Source organism: Gossypium arboreum, chromosome 3, assembly GCF_025698485.1.
Source record: "Gossypium arboreum isolate Shixiya-1 chromosome 3, ASM2569848v2, whole genome shotgun sequence".
Classification (NCBI taxonomy): domain Eukaryota; kingdom Viridiplantae; phylum Streptophyta; class Magnoliopsida; order Malvales; family Malvaceae; genus Gossypium; species Gossypium arboreum.
Genome location: NC_069072.1, coordinates 138,476,508 through 138,497,952, shown reverse-complemented (window position 1 = coordinate 138,497,952; position 21,445 = coordinate 138,476,508). Strand labels below are relative to the sequence as shown.

At 34.4% G+C, this 21,445-nt stretch overlaps 4 protein-coding genes and 1 long non-coding RNA gene across 7 annotated transcripts; 1 reads left to right on the top strand and 4 right to left on the bottom strand.

Annotated features, from left to right (window-relative positions):
* The first annotated feature begins 223 nt into the window (after window positions 1-223).
* Window positions 224-4,573, top strand: LOC108474392 (mitogen-activated protein kinase homolog MMK1-like). Its single transcript, XM_017776298.2, has 6 exons — window positions 224-601; window positions 699-828; window positions 2,232-2,369; window positions 2,865-3,197; window positions 3,333-3,513; window positions 4,060-4,573. The coding sequence occupies exons 1-6, from the start codon at window positions 366-368 to the stop codon at window positions 4,233-4,235; spliced, it is 1,194 nt and encodes a 397-aa protein (XP_017631787.1). The 5' UTR covers window positions 224-365; the 3' UTR covers window positions 4,236-4,573.
* A 577-nt stretch (window positions 4,574-5,150) lies between these two features.
* Window positions 5,151-6,427, bottom strand: LOC128290468 (uncharacterized). Its single transcript, XR_008280329.1, has 2 exons — window positions 6,218-6,427; window positions 5,151-6,129 (listed from the first exon to the last, which is right to left on the bottom strand). It is a non-coding gene; the product is annotated as an uncharacterized LOC128290468 (long non-coding RNA).
* A 630-nt stretch (window positions 6,428-7,057) lies between these two features.
* LOC108475611 (uncharacterized) lies at window positions 7,058-8,915 on the bottom strand. Of its 3 annotated transcripts, none has more exons than XM_017777592.2 (2): window positions 8,589-8,915; window positions 7,058-7,543 (listed from the first exon to the last, which is right to left on the bottom strand). In XM_017777592.2, the coding sequence occupies exons 1-2, from the start codon at window positions 8,670-8,672 to the stop codon at window positions 7,355-7,357; spliced, it is 273 nt and encodes a 90-aa protein (XP_017633081.1). In that variant the 5' UTR covers window positions 8,673-8,915; the 3' UTR covers window positions 7,058-7,354. The 3 variants fall into 3 exon arrangements, with proteins under 3 accessions (XP_017633081.1, XP_017633079.1, XP_017633080.1); XM_017777590.2 differs by having other exon boundaries at window positions 7,058-7,558; window positions 8,589-8,860; XM_017777591.2 differs by having other exon boundaries at window positions 7,058-7,552; window positions 8,589-8,850.
* Window positions 8,916-18,940: 10,025 nt separating this feature from the next.
* LOC108475108 (uncharacterized) lies at window positions 18,941-19,834 on the bottom strand. Its single transcript, XM_017777105.1, has 2 exons — window positions 19,748-19,834; window positions 18,941-19,693 (listed from the first exon to the last, which is right to left on the bottom strand). The coding sequence occupies exons 1-2, from the start codon at window positions 19,832-19,834 to the stop codon at window positions 18,941-18,943; spliced, it is 840 nt and encodes a 279-aa protein (XP_017632594.1).
* Window positions 19,835-19,879: 45 nt separating this feature from the next.
* Window positions 19,880-20,365, bottom strand: LOC108475107 (uncharacterized). Its single transcript, XM_017777104.1, has one exon. The coding sequence runs from the start codon at window positions 20,363-20,365 to the stop codon at window positions 19,880-19,882; it is 486 nt and encodes a 161-aa protein (XP_017632593.1).
* Window positions 20,366-21,445: the final 1,080 nt, after the last annotated feature.

The following is a 21,445-nucleotide window of genomic DNA, read 5'->3' as shown; positions in this document are numbered from 1 at the left end:
ATTCACCATGTTATCTTTAAAAAAAAAATTTTCTGGCTTTGTCTTTGTAGCTAATCTTTGAAAAATGAAATTAATAGCCTAATGATTTAAACAAAAATTTATAACTTAAATGATAACTTTTGAATAATTTAGGGATCATTTTTAATTTTTAAAATTAAATGACTAAAATATTAATTTATTAATAACTTAATGACCGTGGTGTAATTTGCCTAAAAGAAACTAAAAAGGAAAATAAACAGCAAAACAAATGTACGGGACAGCAAAATATCCCCCACCAAAAGTAAGAACAGATCCATTGACCAATAAAATACCCTAAACCATCCACCTGCTCCCAATTTGTTTATTTTTTTCATTTTCACCTAATAATGGAAGGCGGTGGACCACCACAGGCGGCGGACACTGAGATGGCGGAGCAACCCAACCCACAAAACCACCAGCAACAGCCGCCACAAATGGCAATTGGGTTGGAGAATATCCCGGCAACTCTTAGCCATGGCGGGAGGTTTATTCAGTATAATATATTCGGTAACATTTTTGAGGTCACTGCTAAATATAAACCTCCTATTATGCCCATTGGTAAAGGAGCCTATGGTATCGTATGGTAAACTCAGCTTTCTGATTTCACCTTAGTTATTTGATTGGGTTTTGTTAATTAATGAAATTATGATTTAAATTTTTTTCCCGATTTTTTTGGGTAGTTCTGCGTTGAATTCCGAGACAAATGAACAAGTGGCGTTGAAGAAGATAGCGAATGCTTTTGATAACAAAATTGATGCTAAGAGAACTCTTCGTGAGATCAAATTGCTTCGTCACATGGATCATGAAAACGTCAGTGAGTGGAAATTGCCCCCCTTTTTTTTAAAAAGAAAGGATTTAATTCGATACATTTGTTATTAATCCTTTCTGTATTTGGTGTTTATATTTCCCTCCTTTTTGGCTGTGTTTTGGCTGTTTTAACGTTGTTGATTGATGGCTATGTTACTCAAATTTAGGTGTGGATGTGGATATGGGTGCATTTGTTTTTTAGCTAAAGTTTTTCATATATTTGAAGTATCATAACCTGTTTTGGTTTACATTTTGAGGTGTTGAATATGTGCCCGACATAGGTACTTTAGCGAAAAACCAAAGATTTGAAGAATCATAGGTTTATTAAGTTAACTTTAACTCGAGAGTTCAACAGGTTAGAGTTAATAACGTCTCATAATGACGAATGAGCTATGCGCAGGTGTTATTTCATATGAAAGTAGCTTATTTAATTCGTTAGTCTCATTCGTTTCTGCTTTGCATGGACATAACTAATACTTTTTCTATAATTATCAAATACACTCAATGTGCATCATGTTAGTTGTGAACGATTCAAGAGGGGAATTGCAATGATGAGTATTAGTTTATGCTGTTTTACCGCATTTGCAAACCTTGAATGAAGAACAGGGATTTAAGAGCTTTTCTATGTTACCTTAGCAGTTGGGTTATATTTAACATTAAAAAGCTTCAAAGCCCTTAAATTGTATTACCAAGTTGTAACAGTGTTGTTTGATCTTACAGTGGTTACATTAATCTGATTATTATGTATAAATAGGATCCATGTAGGTAAACATATCATGGAGGCCGAATTGCATTTTGCCCCCTCTACTAAAAAAATGAGTAAAATAGTCTTTGTATGTTAGGTTAAATAGCAAACTAGACCTTCTGTTAAAATTCCATCCATTTCTGTTGTTAAAAATTGGTATTTGTATGTTAACATGAGTTACACGTGGCATGCCATGTGTCACTGTCTGGTTATACCATCAACCGTGTCAGTTTTAACAATATATAAATGATTGAAATTTTTAATAGAAAGGACCAATTTGCTCTTTGTTCTAAGGTACATGGATTAATTTGCCCAATCTGACTCCTAGTACAAAATCTCTATGGTACTTTTACCGATCCATGTATAAGTCTTCTTTGGGCAAAACTTGATTGTTCAATTGTTCAGGCTGATGAACACTCTTGTCAGATTTGTGTTTGCTAATGCCAATGTTAGTGCTAGCAGTTTTTGTTTGAACGTCAGCTTTCCCATCTAAACCTTGAAATTATATGATTATAACTTTTTATTTCTTTGTACCAATTCTTTTTTCTGTAGTGATGAATACACAGAAACAAGTATTATATTTAGAGAGAGACACACATAGGAGTGCAATCTCGATTTTGTTATAGTTTTGAGTTAGTCTCATTTGGATTTTTCATTGCAGGTAGTTGCAATCAGGGATATAATCCCGCCACCAAAGAGAGAATGCTTTAATGATGTTTATATTGCATATGAGCTGATGGATACTGACTTGCATCAGATAATCCGTTCTAATCAAGCTTTATCAGAAGAGCATTGTCAGGTTCGAATGTAATCATTCAGTTGCTTTTTATGTTAAGAATTATATTCCTTAAATCACTAGTTTATATTGTATGTGATGTCTATATTGCATATGAGAAGTTTGAAGTGTTATGAAGTTGTGTAGATTCTGCCTTGTTCTGAGGAACAATGACCTTGGTTTTAGATCGGAATGATTACTGAAATTGAAATGATAACAAAAAACAAAAACGAAGACATGTAGTTTTCGACCCCTTTATTTTCTTAGGTCTCTAGTTTAAGGCACCAAAGGCTTTGTACATAGGATTACGGTTGATTCAAACAATTTCGAAGGAAAGCATTGCAAAAAGTAAAGCAACCTTCTTTCTATTAAATGATAATTTTATTTATTTGTAATACGAAGTTCTAGTAATTTTAATCTTATCAAAATTTGAACTTGAATAATGAACAAATGGCTAAAAGCAACACCATTTCTAACATAACTGTCTCTAACTAATGGCCTCTTTTTTGTGTTCTGCAGTATTTTCTTTATCAAATCTTACGCGGGCTGAAGTATATACATTCTGCAAATGTTCTGCACAGGGACTTGAAACCTAGCAACCTTCTCTTGAATGCTAATTGTGACTTGAAAATATGTGATTTTGGACTGGCTCGTGTCACCTCCGAAAGTGATTTTATGACAGAATATGTTGTCACAAGATGGTATCGTGCACCGGAACTGTTGCTAAACTCTTCAGATTATACTGCAGCTATTGATGTATGGTCAGTAGGTTGCATTTTTATGGAATTGATGGATCGGAAGCCATTATTTCCTGGACGAGATCATGTGCATCAGCTGCGATTGCTTATTGAGGTAAATTCTTTTTATCCTCCAACCAGTATAAAATTTTCTGAAATTCAAGCAAATAAGTTGCTAAGTAGGTTCACACGATAAACTAATAAAATGCTTGTAACGTTTCACCATGAATGATTGACTCTTTGCGTGCAGCTGATTGGCACCCCATCAGAGGCTGAGTTGGGGTTTTTGAATGCAAATGCCAGGAGATACATCCAGCAACTTCCTCTTTATCACCGACAATCTTTCACCGAAAAGTTTCCAACCGTCCACCCTTTAGCTATTGATCTTGTTGAAAAGATGTTGACATTTGATCCTAGACTAAGGATTACCGGTGAGTTCTTATACTTCTTTTTCAATTCTCTTATGAAAGTTCGCCAATGCATGCAAAATAGTCACCTTTTTTTAAGTTAATTTTTTCTTGCCTCTAGCTTATTCCATCTTGCAATTCTTTTCACTCTTGAGTTGGGAATCAGGTAAAAGTACCATGAGGCTCTTCTATTCAAAAAAGGGGTAAATTAGTCACTGTATGTTAGATCAAAGAGTAAATTGGTCATTTCTATTAAAAATTGCATCTTTTGTACTGTTAAAAACTAAGTTGACTGACGGAATAACCAGATGTGACTTGACGGAATAATCAGATATAGACATGTGGTGTGCCACATGTACCTTATGTTGGCGTACATGAACCAGTTTTTAACTGTAGAAATAGATGAAATTTTTAATAAAAAGACTAGTTTGCTCTTTGATCTAATGTATAAGGGCTAATTTGCTCATTTTTTGAGTAGAGGAAGAAAAATGCAATCTGGGTCCTACTATAGGGGCCTCCATAGTAATTTTACCTTGGAACTCATGTACCATGCTTCTGTATATGTTGCAGTTGAGGATGCATTAGCTCATCCTTACCTATCATCGCTGCATGACCTAAGCGATGAGCCTGTCTGCATGACCCCATTTAACTTCGACTTCGAGCAACATGCATTAACCGAGGAACAGATGAAGGAGCTAATATATCGGGAAGCGCTTGCATTCAACCCGGAATATGTGCAACCGTGATGATTTACATGCCATCTATTCTTCAATCGGTGTGGTTAAAAATGCTTTATGATTGGCTCCTTCCTGTATATATGTTCCATCCATGACGGGATGAAATCTTGAAGGGAGGATAACTTTAATTATTGGCAGAATGCGGGAAACTAAAACAGTTCTGTTGGTGTTTTGTAATGGCTCTCTTGATTTCTTTTGTTGTTTAATCCGAGCGCTGGATATGTATTTAATATGAATATATTTAATTCTTTTAAAGGCTTTTTGTTTACTTGAAGGATCTTTGGAAAATTATACCTTTTACCCTTGTCGAAAATTAATAATTTAATTTAATTATTTTTAATATGAAATTTGTTTCTATTTGCTCTATGGACGTTTGAATCTGAGTAAGTTTTATGGTTGAACATTTGGATCAAATTAGAAAAATAAATGTAAATTATATTTAAAGATATTAAACTATTAATAAGTTTATATTTTGGTCATTTAATTTTATAAAATTACGAAATAATCATTAAGTTATTTGAAAGTTTTATTCAAGTCATTGAACTATTTGAAAGTTTTATTTAAATCACTTGTTAAGTTTTTTTTTCCTTAAAAGTTCGATTAATAAGTTTCAAGTGACGAATCAAAGACCGATATGGTGGATTAGTATCCATCAACGAATGGAAAAATATACTTTAGATCTAAGTTGATCTAACAATTAATGTTAAAAATTAGAGGAAAAAATTGTTTGAATTTTAATTTGCAGCTTGGTGATATTCAAAATTATTTCATAAAAAAAATTAGGTTAGAAAAGAGAAGGGAATGAAAACCTTCGAATGGTGCAAGCAGTGTAAACAGGGAATGCCATGGTGAATTATACAAAAACTTTCGAATAGTTCAGCGATAATTTTGTAACTTTCAGAAGTCAAGTGATAAAAACGTAAATTTGTTAATAGTTTTAGTGACTTTGGATATTCTTTACCCAAAAATAAAAGCCTCAAACTCAACCGACAACATCACCAGCAACCGCCACAGCAAATAGCTGTTGGGTTGGAGAATTCTGCGGTAATTCTTAGACACGGTAATAGGTTTCTTGGGTTTGATATATACGGTAACATATTTGAGGTCACTGCTAAGTATAAACCTCCTCTTGAACCCATTGGTATGGAGGGCTATGGCATTGTATGGTAAACTCTTCTTCTGGTTCTGTGTTGAATTCCGAGACAAATGAAGAAGTGGCATTGAAGAAGCTAGCGAATGCATTTGATAACCTAATTTATGCAAAGAGAATTCTTCGTGAGATCAAGATGCTTCTTCAAATGGACCATGAAAACGTGTGGATAAACACACACCAACACTCTCCCTCTCTAAGCCCTCCTAGTATCATCTTCTTCCTCTCCTCCACTACTAAAGCGCTGTTAGGATCAGTATTTGATTATAACTTGTCCTTTCTTTGTCCTGATTCTTTTTTCTCTAGTGATGGATACACAAAAACCTTGAGAGAGACACATGTAGAGAGAGCAATATCTCTTTTGTTATCATTCTGAGTTAGTCTCATTTGCATCTTTCATTACAGGTAATTGCGATCAGGGATATAATCCCACCACCCAGGATAGAATGCTTTAATGATGTTTATATTGCTTATGAGCTGATGGACATTGACCTGCATCAGGTAATCCATTCTAGCCAAGCTTTATCAGAAGAGCATTGTCAGGTTCGAATGTAGACATTTGGTTGCTTTTTATGAAGTTGTGTATACTCTGCCTGGTTCTGAGGAACAGTGACCTTAGTTTATGCTGGATATTTTGTGTTTCTTCCGTATTTCCTCTATCAAATTTTACGTGGGCTGAAGTATATACACTCTGCAAATGTTCTTCACAGGGACTTGAAGCCTAGCAACCTTCTCTTGAATGCTAATTGTGACCTGAAAATATGTGATTATGGAATGGCTCGTGTCACCTCCGAAAGTTGTTTTATGACAGAACATGTTGGTACAAGATGGCATCGTGCACCTGAAACTGTTGCTGAACTCTTCAATTATAGTGCAGCGGTTGATGTATGGTCAGTGGGTTGCATTTTTATGGAACTGATGGATCGGAAGCCATTATTTCCTGGAGGAGATGATGTGCATCAGCTGCGATTGCTTTTGGAGGTAAACTCTTTTTATCCTCCAACTAGTATGAAACTATCTTAAAAACATATAAGTTGCTAAGTAGGGTCACATGAGTATTTTAGAGAAAAGAAAATAGACGTAATTTCAAATTTAACCCTTTATATTTGCAACTTTTATTAATTTGACCCTTATTCTTTTTTTATAGTTAAATTTGATCATCAAATTTTAAATAAAATTATTATATAAAAAACAAATATAATAAATGCCTAATAAGATAAATGTTAAAAAAAAAAAAAACTAAATTCAACTCAAAACATCCTGTTCGATGGGCCCATGCTACCCTTCACCTCACATTTTCCGAGCTTTTCTTTTTAGGTTTATTTGAAAGATTTTTTTAAAAATATTGTAAGGACTAAATTAAATTAATCAATTTATTATTGAATAGATCAATTTAACCTCTATACTATTAAAAAAATAGAATAAATTTAAATTGTAATAAAATTAACATTTACTATATAAAAATATTTTCAAAAATATTTTTCAATTACAGTTCAATTCAAAACAAAATATTTTATCTACAGAACTATAAAAACCTCAAAAATATTAATGATGTTAAACAATAAATATTAACTCTATTCTAATTTAATATTATTTGATTTTTTAATAATTCAAGGACTAAATTGATTCATTTAATAATAGAGATACTAATTTCATCAAATTCTTATAATTGAGAGACCTCTTAAATACAATTACCCTTTTATTAATAACAAAGGGATAATATCCAATCCCATACTTCTCAATAATTAATCATTTAACGACAAACGTCAACCATAAGACAATATAAACTCGGACATACGAACACTCAATACACATACACACATACATGCATACCATTAAGTCTTCAGACAGGACCTCATCAGCTTGTTGAGCTCTTCTTTTTCTTATCATAAGACAATATAAACTCAGACTTACGAACACTCAATACACATACATACATACATACATACATACCATTAAGTCTTCAGACAAGACCTCATCAGCTTGTTGAGCTCTTATTTTTTGTTGATTTGCTCTTCTTTTTCTTCTTTCTTCTAGATTTTGACTTCAATATTCTTGATCCTTTCTCTTCATCATCGCTACTCGAAGATTCTGAGGACGATGATGAATCAGAGTCAGAAGAGGAGGAGGAACTTGAGCTACAGTCCCAAGACTTCACTTTTGACCGCTGCATAACCTGAGGCTTAATCGGTTAAACTGAAAAATGAATGGTTTAATTGATACCATAAAAATAGAGAAGCGTGGAGCGGATTAAAAAAACTAGTCGAATCTGGTAAAAATTGGTTAAAAAACTATTTGAACTGGATTTAAATTAACTTAAATATTTAATTATGTTTTTCAACTACAAAATGAATGTTTTTTTTCATTATTATTTATTTGTGTATATTAAATTTTAAATTTTTTGTAATTTTTATTTTGTAAATAATTGAATCAGAAATTATACAAATTGAACTGAAAACTAATGGTTTAATTGGTTTGACAATCGATTTAATTATTAAAACATTGGTAATACTTTGATGCTAATATTTAAATATGGACACACGACCGAATATTTTATGCACGTTTACTCCGAATTTTCATTTTTCTTGAAGTATTAATGTCTAAAACTAGCATAATATCCATATTCGAGACACGAGGATACAATCCTCTTTAAAGAAAAAATAACATACACAAATATATGCCATATCCAACACTCATTACAAAATCAGAGCTTTTACATGTCTATCAATAAAATAAATCAATCAAAACCCAAAAAGGTAAACAAGTGAGAATAACCGTAATAAAAATTAAATAAGCTTAAAAATGTTATAAGTTTCTATACTTTTCAACAATTTGAAATTTAGTTCTTAGATTTTTATTTTCAGGAATTAAATTTCTCTACTTTCCAGATTTTAAAAATTAGGTTTAATTGTTCACATTGCTAAACTTTCTTTTGTTAAATTCTAGTTAATTACGATATTTTTTAATTATATGGCTACCAATTGAGGGTTTTAAAAAATAATCAAAATGCAAATTTAACTCAAAAGTTTTGTAGTGTTACAAACTAGATTTGAATTTTGAAATTTAAAAATAGAGAAAATAAATTTTGGAAATAAAAGTATAAAGAGCTAAATTGCAAATATTTAAAAAATACAGGGAATTATGAAATATTTTAACCTTGAAAATACATAAAAGGAAGAGAAATTGTTTGAAAATATGGAAAAGGTACAAACCATGGCATCTTCCATGTCTTCAGGTTCAGCAGAAGAGCCATGCTTTGGTCTTTGCATAGCTTTGTAAGCTTGGTTTTTCTCCATTTTCAGATTTTAGAAACACCAAATAAACAATTTGCTTAGCCACACAAGGGAAGAAGAAGAAGAAGAAGAAGAAGAAGAAGAAGAAGAAGTGAAATTGATTCAAGGGAGACCTTTTTTAGAAATGATATTTATGGAACATAGAAAATTATAGTTCACTCATTTTTTTAATAGCTATCTACAATATTCAACAAGTATGGACCATACACCACTTAATCAGAAAATATATATTTCGCTTAATCAGAAAATATACATTTCGTTCCCTAGCTAAAACCCAAATAAATAAGGATAAATGATGACCAATTTTCATAAGTTTTTATTTTGGCCATTCGGAAAATTTTCTATCATTTGAGGCACTCTCATTACTATTTGTTTTCATTTTAGTCACTTTATGATATTTATGTTAACAGAAGCCGAGACTATCCTAGTGACTAAAATGAAAACAAATAGTAAGAGGAGTGTCTAAAATGATAAAAAAAAGTAAATTGAGTGTCTAAAATGAAAACTTATAAATTGGGTGACCATTTGTGTAGTTTACCTAATAAATAAATAATAAATAATAAATAATTTTTATTCACTCTATTTTAGGCATAATGATAAATTTAGACTTTAATGCTTACATATTTTGTTCATTTGTCTTTATTTTTTGAGTTAAATTTGACCATTAACTTTTAAAAAAGACTTAAAATCGCTATTTTTAACGAAAATGGCGACTAAAACATTAATTTCTTTTAACAATGTTGGCATGACAATCCACCTGATAGTCCACGTGTACTTCGTGCTGACATGACACTATTTTATTTTATATGCACATCAAATAATTTAAATTAAAATATTCAAAAAATAAACAAAAATTCAAATTTCAAAAATATAAAATTTTAAAAGTTAACATGAAATACACGTGAATCGTCATGTTTAAAAATTTAATGTTTTAATTAGTATTATTAAAAAGAATAATTTAACTCTTTTTAAAATATGTATTTTTATTTATTATAAAAATTTACGATTATTAAATATATTTAATAAAGATAATATCTAAATTGATATAATGAAAATAGTATTGGATTAATTCAAAATCATACATAAATTTAAAATACAAATAAATTTCAATAGTTGTGGATGCTACGGGATGTTGAAAGGTTTTTCATTCATTGGACCGACCATAAATGAAATTTATTGCAATACTGACAAATTGAAGAAAATATGAAAGTGATAACATTATTGATTTTATATATACGTGTATGATTTAAATTTATTGTATTTCTGTGGATTGAGTTTTAATTTAATTAGTATGAGTATTATTATTAATGTAAGAGAATATAGATTTAGATGCATTGAAAAATATTAAAAAATTATTATATTACATTACAATTATATAATTTAGAAGTATATTTTACTTTTTGTATATTTAATTTTGGAGAAAAATAGGTAATTTTAAACTATTTCACTTTTTAAAAAATATTGATTTATCATATTTCAAAATAATGTTAAAAACAAAAAGTTAGAGTAAAGCTTCAAAGTTTTTAAAAAAAATAGAGATAAATGGTGAATTTTATGCTCCTAATTCTTTAAATTCATATTTCTATACTTAGGAAAGCATTTATGAGCAAAATGAGTGAAAATCGGAAAATCGGAGTAAGTTTCAAGAGCCACACTGGCTGTGGAAATAACGAATCGCGCTCCAAACAGCTGAAAAACGCAATTTTTAGGTTTTTCAAGTATTCTAGGACCTATATATAACACAAATAAGAAGATGTCATAGAATACTCAAGAAAATAACTCGAAAAATATCATTGAATCCGATTCTGAAATATATTTCCATCAAGATTAAAGACTCCCTTTTGATTTCTTTGAAGATTATTAGCATTTTCTTTGTTTCTTGTGGTTATTTTTTTCGCTAGATCAAAATCAACAACAAACAAAGCTGAAGAGAAATAAAAACCAATAGCGCAAAATGATGCCAGACCAGTCTGTGAACAGAAACCAGGACACGAAAACAACACTGCACACAAGACCCCCCTAAACTCAACAGACTCATCCAATAACATGCTACCAGACTGTTAAGAAACTGCTCAAAAACACCCCTCCACACCCACAAAACAAACAACAAAATAAAACACAAACAATTCACCTACAAAACAGCCAGGAAAGAAAAACGCACAAATTACCACCAAGCCTTGAACATTTTCTGCCTTTTCAGACCAGCGGCCGCCAATGCAAAAGCCATCGCATTACCATGCTTATCCACTCTAGAAAAAGAAACATTACCAATAATAGACACCCTTGACTCGATATCCTTGAAAATAGAGACCATCGACCATGGTCTCGAACATTTGTTCTCGAACCAGCAGAACAAGTTCGAAGAGCCAACTTCAATGGATAAAGAACACGAGCCCTTCCACCCCATCTCTATAAAGACTTCCAATTCTAAACAAACCGCCCCCACCTCCGCTGCACTTGACTCTCTCGCTGCACATGGACCAGAAAACACAGCCCTAACCACCCCTTTCGAGTTTCTCAACACCCCACCGCACCCGACATCCCCCTCACTTTCCACACCACTCACGTTAAATTTAACCCCTCCAAAGCACGGAGGACACCAAAAGCTACCACCAGACCCGAATTTCTTACCACCACTCCAACTTCTAACAGGACAGACCCACTAAATTTTCTCATCCACTTTCAATTCATCATACACCGCTCTAATCCACATCAAAGCCCGGATTTTCATAAGAAATACCAAATTGGACATTTTAGGCCATCTTTTTTCAAACACCAGCTCATTCCTTGCAAGCCACACCGACCAGCATGCTGCAAACACCGAAATAAGCCATAAACTCTTGACAACTTCTTTATACGAGACATTATTACAAAAAAAGAAAAAGTCCGAGAAATCGACAAATGGTCTCCACTTCACCTCCCACAATTCCAAAATGTTTCTTCAAAACCCCGCAATGAAATTACAATTGAACAGAAGATGTTCCAAAGACTCTATTTCTCTCTCGCACCACGGGCACCTATTCCCCAATTGACCAAACTTCACCTCACTTTTGCCAAGAAACTATTTTGTGGGAATATGATCAATTGATACCATCCATAAGAAACTTTTTACTTTAGGCGGCACTTTTAAATTCCAAATCCTGTCGAAAGCAAACCGAAAAATTGCCGTTTCTGCACATATCAACAACTCTGATAATTTCCTCACTAAGAACTCCCCTTGCTTATCGTGAACCCAAATTAACCGATCCTCCACCTCGGGGATCAACACTATACAACTGACTGCTTCCATTAATTGAGAAACCATGATAACCTCCCTATCCAAAAGACGACGGAAAAAGAAAATAGCCCAATCGACTCTTTAAACCCATTGGACTTTGAAAAATCCTTAACAAAGCAAAACCACTCTTATTCAAAGATAATCAAAACAACCTTGGAAATTCCACTCTCAGCGGCTTATCACCACACCATATATCCTCCCAAAAAATTATTGAATTCTTGTTTCCTACAAACCAGCGAAAAGACTCATTCCCCACCCACTTAGCCACTTTCGAGTCTTTCGCATTCTCTATAATGCCCCTCCATACCACTGACATGTCATTAAAATTGTTCGTTCTAAATCGCCAATTTTGAACAGTAGTACCATACTTTGCTACAATGATCCTTCTCCATAACACTTCTTTGTCCATCGCGAATCTCCAGATTCATTTGGCCATAAGAGACTTGTTTTTAACCCTTAAATCCACCACACCTGCACCCTCTTAACCTTAGGCATACAAATCTGTTTCCACTTAACCTTTGCCAACTTCCGCCGACCCCCAGCACTACCCCACAAAAAAATTCGTCTAATTTTATCAATTTTATTAATCACTGTGACCGGTGCTTGAAATAACGACATAAAATAAATAGACAAATACGAAAGCACAGAATTAATGAGCACCACTCTACCAGCCCAAGAAAGCGACCTACTATTCCATCCCGATAACTTCCTCTCCACTCTATCCACAATACCGTTCCAAGATGAGATATTTTTAGGATCCGCACCTAAAGGAATGCCCAGATAATTGAATGGAAAAACTCTAATCTTACATTTACAAACGGCAGCCATTCGACTCAAAAATTCCTCATCCACACCAAAACCAACCAAATAAGACTTCCCAAAATTAATGCTTAAACCAGAAAATAACTCAAAACATCGAAGAATATACTTCGAATTTCGAACCACTGCCTCCTCCGCCTTGAGGAATAAAATAGTATCATCTGCAACTGAAGATGGAAAATCGACCAGGAAGAATGTCCTTAACCCCCTCAATCATCCCCAATTCCTCCACCTTCTTGAACAACAAGTGCAAAACTTCCTTAACCAGAATAAATAAAAACGGGGACAAATGATCCCCTTGTCGAAGACCTCTATGCAATCTGAACTCATTAGTAACCGTTCCATTAACTAGCATCACAGCCCTCGTCAAAGACACACACTCCACCATCCAGCCCGTCCAACTCTCACCGAAACCCATCTTCAACAAGATTAGTTCCAGAAAATCCCACCTCACGCAATCGTAAGCTTTAGCAAAATCCAGCTTAAACAACAAGTATTCCTTCGCTCCACCTTTACGCCTAATCGAGTGAATCAACTCATTAGCAATCAAAATGCCATAAAAAATTTACCTACCCCGAATAAAGGCACACTGCGAGTCACTGACCACCTCCCCAATGACAACACATACTCTTCTAGCTAGTACCTTAGCGACAATTTTATACAGTGAACTCACCAAACAAATCGGTCTAAATTCTGAAATATCCTGCGGATTATCATTTTTAGGTATCAACACAATAAAAGACGAATTAATACTCTTTTCCAATTTACCGGAATTAAAAAACTTAACCATCATCTCAAATAAATCCTCCTTAACAACCTCCCAACATTTTCTAAAAAAACATAAATTGAATCCGTCCGGACCCGGTGCTTTGTTTTCATCGTAGCTCCACACCGCCTCCTTAATCTCCTCCATTGAGAAGGGTTTCTCCAAGCTCGTGACATCAATATCCCTCAGCCTTTTAAAATTAAAATCCAAATCCATACTCCACTTCCTCGAGTGACAGCTAAAATGATTTCTAAAAAAGTTAAACATTTTTGCCTTCAAAGCCTTTGGATCACTAAGCCACTCGTTTCCAATTTTCATACCATGACAGTCTTTCTTTTAGCTTTAAACTTAACTGCTCTATGAAAAAAAGCTATGTTTGAATCTCCCACCTTCAGCCATGTCATTCTCGATTTTTGCCTCTAAATAGACTCCTTGAATCTACTAAACACTCCCAATTCAAGATTCAAACTCTTCAACTCTTCCAATTCCAACTTAGAAAGATCTCTAACATCGCTACACTCATCCAAGCACCTAATTCTAGCTTTGATTTCATTAAACCTTCTATCTAAGGTATATCTTTCTTCCCCATTCCATTTTCTAAGGACACCTTTGAGTTTCTTCAATTTTCCAGACACCTTACCATTCAAATAACCCATCGAACCCCATTTATTTCTGATAATACTCATACATTTCTTATTTTGAACCCACGCATTAAAAAACTTAAATGGTCTTGGACCCCAATCGGTAGAGCCATGCGATAATAAAATTGGGATGTGATCCGAAACAGAATGATTTAAACCCTGCTGCTGAAAATCTTTAATCTTTTCTAACCAAACTTCGTCCACCAAAAATCTATCCAGTCGACTCTTCTTATTATCCGGACCATGCCAAGTGAATTTTCTTCCCAACAGAGGCAAATCTACCAGATTACATTTATCAATGAAGTTCAGAAAATCTTTCGACCCTCTTAATAAACCCACACAATTGCTTCTTTCACTTTTGTTCCTAATTGCATTAAAATCTCCCCCACAACCCAAAATTTTATGGACCTCTCTTTAACCTCTAATATTTCTTCCCAAAAAATTTTCTACTCACTCAACAGATTAGGAGCATACACATTAATCAAAACCCCTTCCCACCCCTCCACACACCATTTCCCTTCTAACACAATAAATCGATTAGAGCGATATTCCTTTTTCATTATAAAACTCGATTTATCCCATATTGTAATAAGACTTCTCGAACGACCCACTGCAGCAACAAAACGAAAATTAAAATTATCATCTCCCCAAATTCTTCTAACAAAAACCTCTGACACGTCTACAAGCTTAGTTTCTTGTAAAAAATACACATTCACCCCTTGTATTTTGACTAATCTGTTAATCGCCTCAACTTTTCCATTAGTACCCAAACCCCTAATATTCCACGATACAATTTTCATAAAACCAATATAAATTCAACCACACTATTCTTCAGAACAACACAAATACTCACCTGAATTGTAAGTGAATGCCTCTAACCTAGATCTCCTTTACTGTTGCCCCTCAAGTCTCATCAATAACATCTCATTCATGTCCTTACACCTTGAGCCCCAATTTGTTCCCTACTTCCCAGGTTTGCTTTGCCTCTCTAAGGATAACCTTTTTCCTATTGCTCAAATTCGAATCAGACAAAGAAAGATTCACCACTTTATCTTCGCTCACAAACGCAATACTGCTCTTATCCTTTCTCCTACTTCGATCTCTTCTTTGAATTTTTTTGGAGGACAGCACCCCGTCTTGAATAGAGCGCATAGACCTGATTCTTTTTTTAAACTGTTTCTTTTTCCTCCTGCTTCTAATTGTGTTATAAAATTCCTTTTCTAACTCCTGACAAAAGCCTCAGTCCTCTATTTCAGGAATTACTGAATTAAAATTTTCACCTTGGGGACTCTGATCTACAACAGGTAAAATTTCCCCACCCAAAGGATGCCCATCTGACCTAGGTAAGTCCACCCTTTGCTCAACAATTGCTAACCATCTTGACCCTCACTTAGACCTAAATCCGACGCCAAGCCCATATTGGCAATATCGTCGCAAGCCCGATCCATACCATTGTGTAGCCTGCTAACACCCAATTCAACTTCAGCTTCTAATGTCATGCTGGCTTCTTCAATATTTAATTCCCCCACAGCCCCTGACATGTATTTTCCACACTTACATTTTCAATGATGTTATCTATTAATGATACCGACGAAACGATTCGGGTTCCATCCCGTCCCTTCTCCAGCACCGAGCCAAACTTTGGTTCCAACTCCGATACACTCTCCTCAACCACCATCTGATTCCCATCCTTCTTCAAAACATAATTTTTTATATCATCCAACCAGCCTAACTCCCTAACACTTACTGGAAACCTAACATCACCCATCTCCAATAAAACCATCTCATCAATCTTCTTTGCCGCGAAATAGAAATAAGCATTTCCATTTTCTCAAAGTTATTTGATCCTAACAAGTTTTCTCCCATCGATACCAAATTACCCCACTTTCCAGCTATCCTTTTGAGTATCTCATAGTTCCAGCAGTGCATCGGGACCCCAGAAACCTCAATCCATGTAATTCTTTCTGAAAACACCAATCTTTCGGACTAAGGTTCGATATTTATAAAGAACTCTTTCAAGTACGACCACTCTCTCTGCTTCAATATTTCCCACAATTCTTCATCTTGAATCTCTAAGAGAAAATAATTCCCTTGAATTCTCTTCACACAAATCTCACCAAGGCCCATTCGTGCAACTCTATTAGCTAAGCTCTTCAGTTCACAAAACGATGCCACTTCCCCCACCAAGCATTTTTGAAACTTCCATAGCAGCTCATCCTCTACATGACCTTGAACTACTTCTGCCATTTTCAAACCCGCCGCGCCCGAGCTATCACCTAAACAACTATCGAGCAAATTCCGTCTCCTCGTATCTTCTAATTTTTCTTTGCCTACCTTCCCTCTTCCTATATACTCCACCCTTTCCTGAATAATACCTTCAGAATTCAAAGGGTTATGCTGCTTGGAAACCCTTCTCCAAATCGTCCTCCTGCCTTTGAACCTCGCAAACTTCACCCATATTCTATTCCCAAGGAACACAAAGCCATTCAATCTCGAAATCGCCCTACTAGCATCCGAATAGTTGTCATATCGCACAAAACCAAATCTCATACCCCCTTTGCTTTTTTTCTCCGGGATGAAAGCATCTACCACCTTTCCATGGTAGCTAAACAGAGCTCACAACCCTTTCCAATGCATGGACGCCGAAATATTGGACACAAACACGGTTACCTGGAAACCTTCAGAAGCCATGTTGACGCCACGTTTGGTTACTTTGATCGATGATCTCTCAAATAATGAGGTATATCCCTCACCCTTTCTTTTTCTTCTAAAAACTCTTCTGTTTCTTGTGGTTATACTGCCTTTGAGTTGTTTTTATTTACTATCATAAACTAATTTTCTAAATACCTAGGGGGATGAACCTTAGGATGAATTCTGTTATTTGATTTCTATTTTTACGCAATAAATACTTGGATCTTGTTCTCAATTATGTGTGCTTAATTCTTGATTTAATATTTCTAGGCTATTAATCCATGTTTGCTGTGCTTAAATCAAAGGAGGAATGGATCCTGTTTGAGAGCAGATCTAACATAATTGAGTGGAGATGCATGCAATCTTAGAAATAGGACAACATAAATATATCAGATTAGAGTCAAATCTAACAGGGGGATTCATAAATCGATTTAATGCGACAATAAGGGTTTTAATTAGAAAGAAATTTCAATGAATTAATCTAGAGTCAGTTGCTCTTAGTCTTGAAGAGAGATATTAACATAATTTTAGGGATTTCTACGGATCAAGATACTAAGTGAAGAAATTGCGTAATATAGATTGATAATGATAAATGAAGTTTAGGTGGATTCTTTCCTGGGTTTTATCTCGCTTTTTGATTGTTAATCGTTTATTTTCTTGATTTGTTCTTTGCTGTGTTCTTTAGTTAATTAATTTAGATAATTTTAGTTTTAATCAATCAATTCAATTTGTTGGTTAAATAATAGAAAAAATGGTAATTTCTAGTACTTTTAGTCCTCGTAGGAATGATATCTTTACTCACCGTAGCTATACTATTAATTGATAGGTGTAATTGCCTTAGTAAGATTTTTAGTTGGTTTTGTTGGAACATTTTCAAATATTTATAGTGTTTCAATAACTATAAATGAATGGGTGTAATTAATAAAAAGATTATATTATTTTATTTTTTGAAAAGAATTATAACTATTTAAATAATATTATTTGAATAGTTATATTTTTTGATTAAATAAATAATTATGTATTTATTTTAAAGACGTTAGAAAGACACCTATTGATGAAAGATGTCTCTATGAAGAGACATGAAAATTCCTATAAATAGGAATGAGATTTCATTTGAAAATCATACCAACAAATTCTAATATTCTTTCTTTTCTTCCTTCATTTTCTAATATTATTAGATTATTTTATAAAGTATTACTGCAGAAATCCTTTATAGAAATTGAGTTCCTTGTCATACATTGCTTAGTATGTAGTGGGTTATTCTCGTCAGTGCAAAACGCAAATAGCCATTGGCTTCATTGCATCCTCGAGGTTAATTTGCTTGAAACTCGTTTGCACACCGAAGATAGGTGGGGGCGAATATAACCTTAAAGATAGTGGCTTGATACATGCCTTGGAGCCTTATCCTATTTCTTCTTCTGTTCGAGTTCCGTTCGTGTGTTCAAGATTTTTCTCACCGGAGATTTGTACTAATAGGTTTACGACATATCAACTCTTTCCAAAATTTGATATAACAAACACATATGTCATGTCTTGTCAACTTTCTATTTGCAAATACCACTTATAAAAAAAAAAAGTAGTTAATGGATATATTTAATGACTGTTGTTTACATTAAGACTAAAATTTTAAAATTCAAAAAATATAGCAATTAAGAATCATCCTATTGGAAAACATAGATTAAATCTATAATTTTATGCACAGTACAAGACTAATATCATAATTTAACGAATCCTATTTAATGCTACCATTGGACCACAAGTATAATTTCAATTTTGAAATAAAAAGATTAAATTTGATCATATTAAAGTACAAAGAATGAATCACAATTTTTTTATATTACATATATAATAACATTGAAACACAAATCTCAACTGAACTAGAATCAAGCTTCGGCATAATAAAGCTACCAAATTATTTATTCATTTATTCTCATAATGGAAGTGCATGACATAGTTAATAATAAGACATCAGACAAATAGTGCTTCTTCCATGAAGGAAACACCGATTCATTTATTCATTTATTCGCAACACCCACAAATCTTGAAGCTTCCATGGAGTTGTGGGGTTTTTCTGAATTCAAGAGCTGAGAGGTTCTTCTTTGGTCTCATATTGGATGTTGTAGTAATTAGTACCGGTGAAAGTGTTACCAATAACATCAGTTGTGACAACGGTCCCATTATAAAGAGTGTCTTTTTGAGTGAATACGAAGGGAACATCACACATGCCATGGCTCATCATTAGATACACCGTCACCTTAGTCATCGGTTTCACATAAACTTGGTGGTTAACTTCCATCATGGTGGCCGTCGTAGTGGTCTCTCCCCACTCGATTCCTGTTTCGTATTCGGAAGATATTTCGACACCCGTTTCGCTGATGAATGGAACCCTGACTTGGAAGGAGACTTTGGCTTCAAGACCAAGAGTAAAATGAGCTAGCCAAGTACTGGTGCTGGTCTCTGTATAAGAAAGTTTCACATCGAATGTGTTGGCTTGATTGGTCCTGTTGGTGGCGGAATTCTTGGCCACAAGAACGACCTGTTCGTTATAGACCCGAGCATTTTCGGTGTCGTATCGGAAATTATAAATCGTCCTTGACAACACAGGCTCTTGAACACGTAGGTAGGCTTCTCCAGTAGTAGAAGGGACGGCTGCATTAAGGCAACTGGTCTTTCCCTCGTCTGTGAGGCGCTTGCAGAACATTTTGTTGCCTAAGTTGAGCAGAGCTATGGTCTTGTTATCGACTTTGAATGCACGAAACAGAGTGTCCTTATCGGTGCCTTCAGTGTCATCAGAATCCGCCCAAATCCAATTCGGGCTACGTCTCCAGAACTAATCGGAAGAAACCGGCTTGAACCGGATGTCTCCATTCTTCATATAAAAAACCTCCATTGGCACAGATCCAGCACCAACATCCCCACTCGAGAATTCTAAATATGGGTGACCCTCGATCTCGGTAAGACAAAGGAACATATCATTGCTTCCTTCGAAAGCAACGTACCGAGGCAGAATCACCAATCACTCCCAATCAATAACTTCGAAGATATCATACTGATTAGCTGCAACATGACTGTTGTTTGCCAACACGCCACGACTGAGTTCCGATGTAGCCAACGGCCATAAGCATAAATAGCAACCAGATTGAACATGGACAAATCGATAATTTTTGTATACGGAGTCTTCCAAGATAGGCTTGAACAATGTGCACGACTTCTTGGACTGGTCTTCTTCCGGTTTCTTGGCGGTTATAGTAATCCAATACTCTTCCATTGGGTTTCCGGTGATGGAAGGATTACGAGTTCGCTCCAAGTATTTGTTGTTGGTACAGCTCCTTATGTGCACCAGCCCATCTTTAGCAATCTCCACTTCGAATTTTGCATTTGCGCTCACGACCGTTGGTTCGGTGAACTCGGCGTACCCGTTGTAGTTTCCGTTGTCGTGCTTGTAGCCAAGGTATGTTTCGGCATCGGGGGATTTGAGTACGATGAACCTTGGCAATGACATTTTGAATAACAAAGTTAACTCTCTCAATCTAGTGCGTATGCTTTGGTTTACATTAAACGTCAAGGGCTTTGCTTTTTATAGATAAAACTTGTTGGTCTTTCATTTTGGTAATAATGCATCCAAATCTATTCCCCACTGACCACCTTTTTTTAAGTCCATTACAACTCATTAATTATTATTTTAATTTTTGTCTTTTCTAAGACATGTTTTTATTAAATTCACATTTTAAGTAATAATTTTGCATATGATAAATGTTTAGTAAAAATAATTTAATTTAATTAAAAATAATCGAATCTTTATGCATTAAAATGTCCAATCAATTCAGCAAGGAAGACTAATTGAAGTTTTATTGCATTTCTAAAAGTAAATAAAAAAAATTCTAAAATAGGGACTAAATTCCTAGAATTAAAAATATAGAGATTAAATTTTAAATTTGAAAAGAGTAGAGACTTATTGTATAACATCTCGCCCGATGAAGCCCTAGTACTCGAGTGTTATTTTGGAAGTAAGAATTTCGGAAGGTAGAGTTTCGAATAGGTTCAGAGTAAGTTAGGTGTTGGATTTACTTTAGAAGTTGGAGTTTATGGGTATGCCCCTGGGTGAAGCCCTTGTTAGGCGAACAAGTCAAAAGGAAGTAGAGTAGTGCGGTTCAATTCGCCCAAACGATGCTTTTGTCGGAAAGATTGGGCGAACAATTAACATTGGAGCATTGAGTGAAGACGTCTCCGAAAGTGAGAAATTTCTAAGAGAGGAACTTATTAAAGTGTTAAGGAATATTTGAGTAATAGGGATAATGTCAAAAGGCATTGTGTGATCGAGTTTGGCTAGAAATGGTGTTGGTTATGTTCTAACAAGATTGTTAGGAACGAACGATGGACTTGACCTGGGAATGTTCATTTATACTCATAATGGTAGATTGCGGAACACATTTCCTTACAGTTGTAAACCACTCATATGGCAGATAGAATAGAATTGTGACATGTGATGTGTCGTAAACTAACTAAAAATTTGACTAAGGCAAGTGCATCTATCAATTAATAGTATAACTATGGTGAGTAAATATATCATTCTATAAGGCCT

Excerpts from the sequence above, each read along its gene's own strand:
- LOC108475611 (XM_017777590.2), bottom strand. The coding sequence starts at position 8,672 with ATGGAGAAAAACCAAGCTTACAAAGCTATGCAAAGACCAAAGCATGGC. Across the intron at positions 7,559-8,588 it reads AAGACATGGAAGATGCCATG|CCTCAGGTTATGCAGCGGTC; the intron begins GTTTGTACCTTT and ends TAACCGATTAAG.
- LOC108475107 (XM_017777104.1), bottom strand. The coding sequence starts at position 20,365 with ATGTCATTGCCAAGGTTCATCGTACTCAAATCCCCCGATGCCGAAACA.
- LOC108474392 (XM_017776298.2), top strand. The coding sequence starts at position 366 with ATGGAAGGCGGTGGACCACCACAGGCGGCGGACACTGAGATGGCGGAG. Across the intron at positions 602-698 it reads GGAGCCTATGGTATCGTATG|TTCTGCGTTGAATTCCGAGA; the intron begins GTAAACTCAGCT and ends TTTTTTGGGTAG. Across the intron at positions 3,514-4,059 it reads TCCTAGACTAAGGATTACCG|TTGAGGATGCATTAGCTCAT; the intron begins GTGAGTTCTTAT and ends TATATGTTGCAG.
- LOC108475108 (XM_017777105.1), bottom strand. The coding sequence starts at position 19,834 with ATGTTCCTTTGTCTTACCGAGATCGAGGGTCACCCATATTTAGAATTC. Across the intron at positions 19,694-19,747 it reads CTGGATCTGTGCCAATGGAG|TTCTGGAGACGTAGCCCGAA; the intron begins GTTTTTTATATG and ends TCTTCCGATTAG.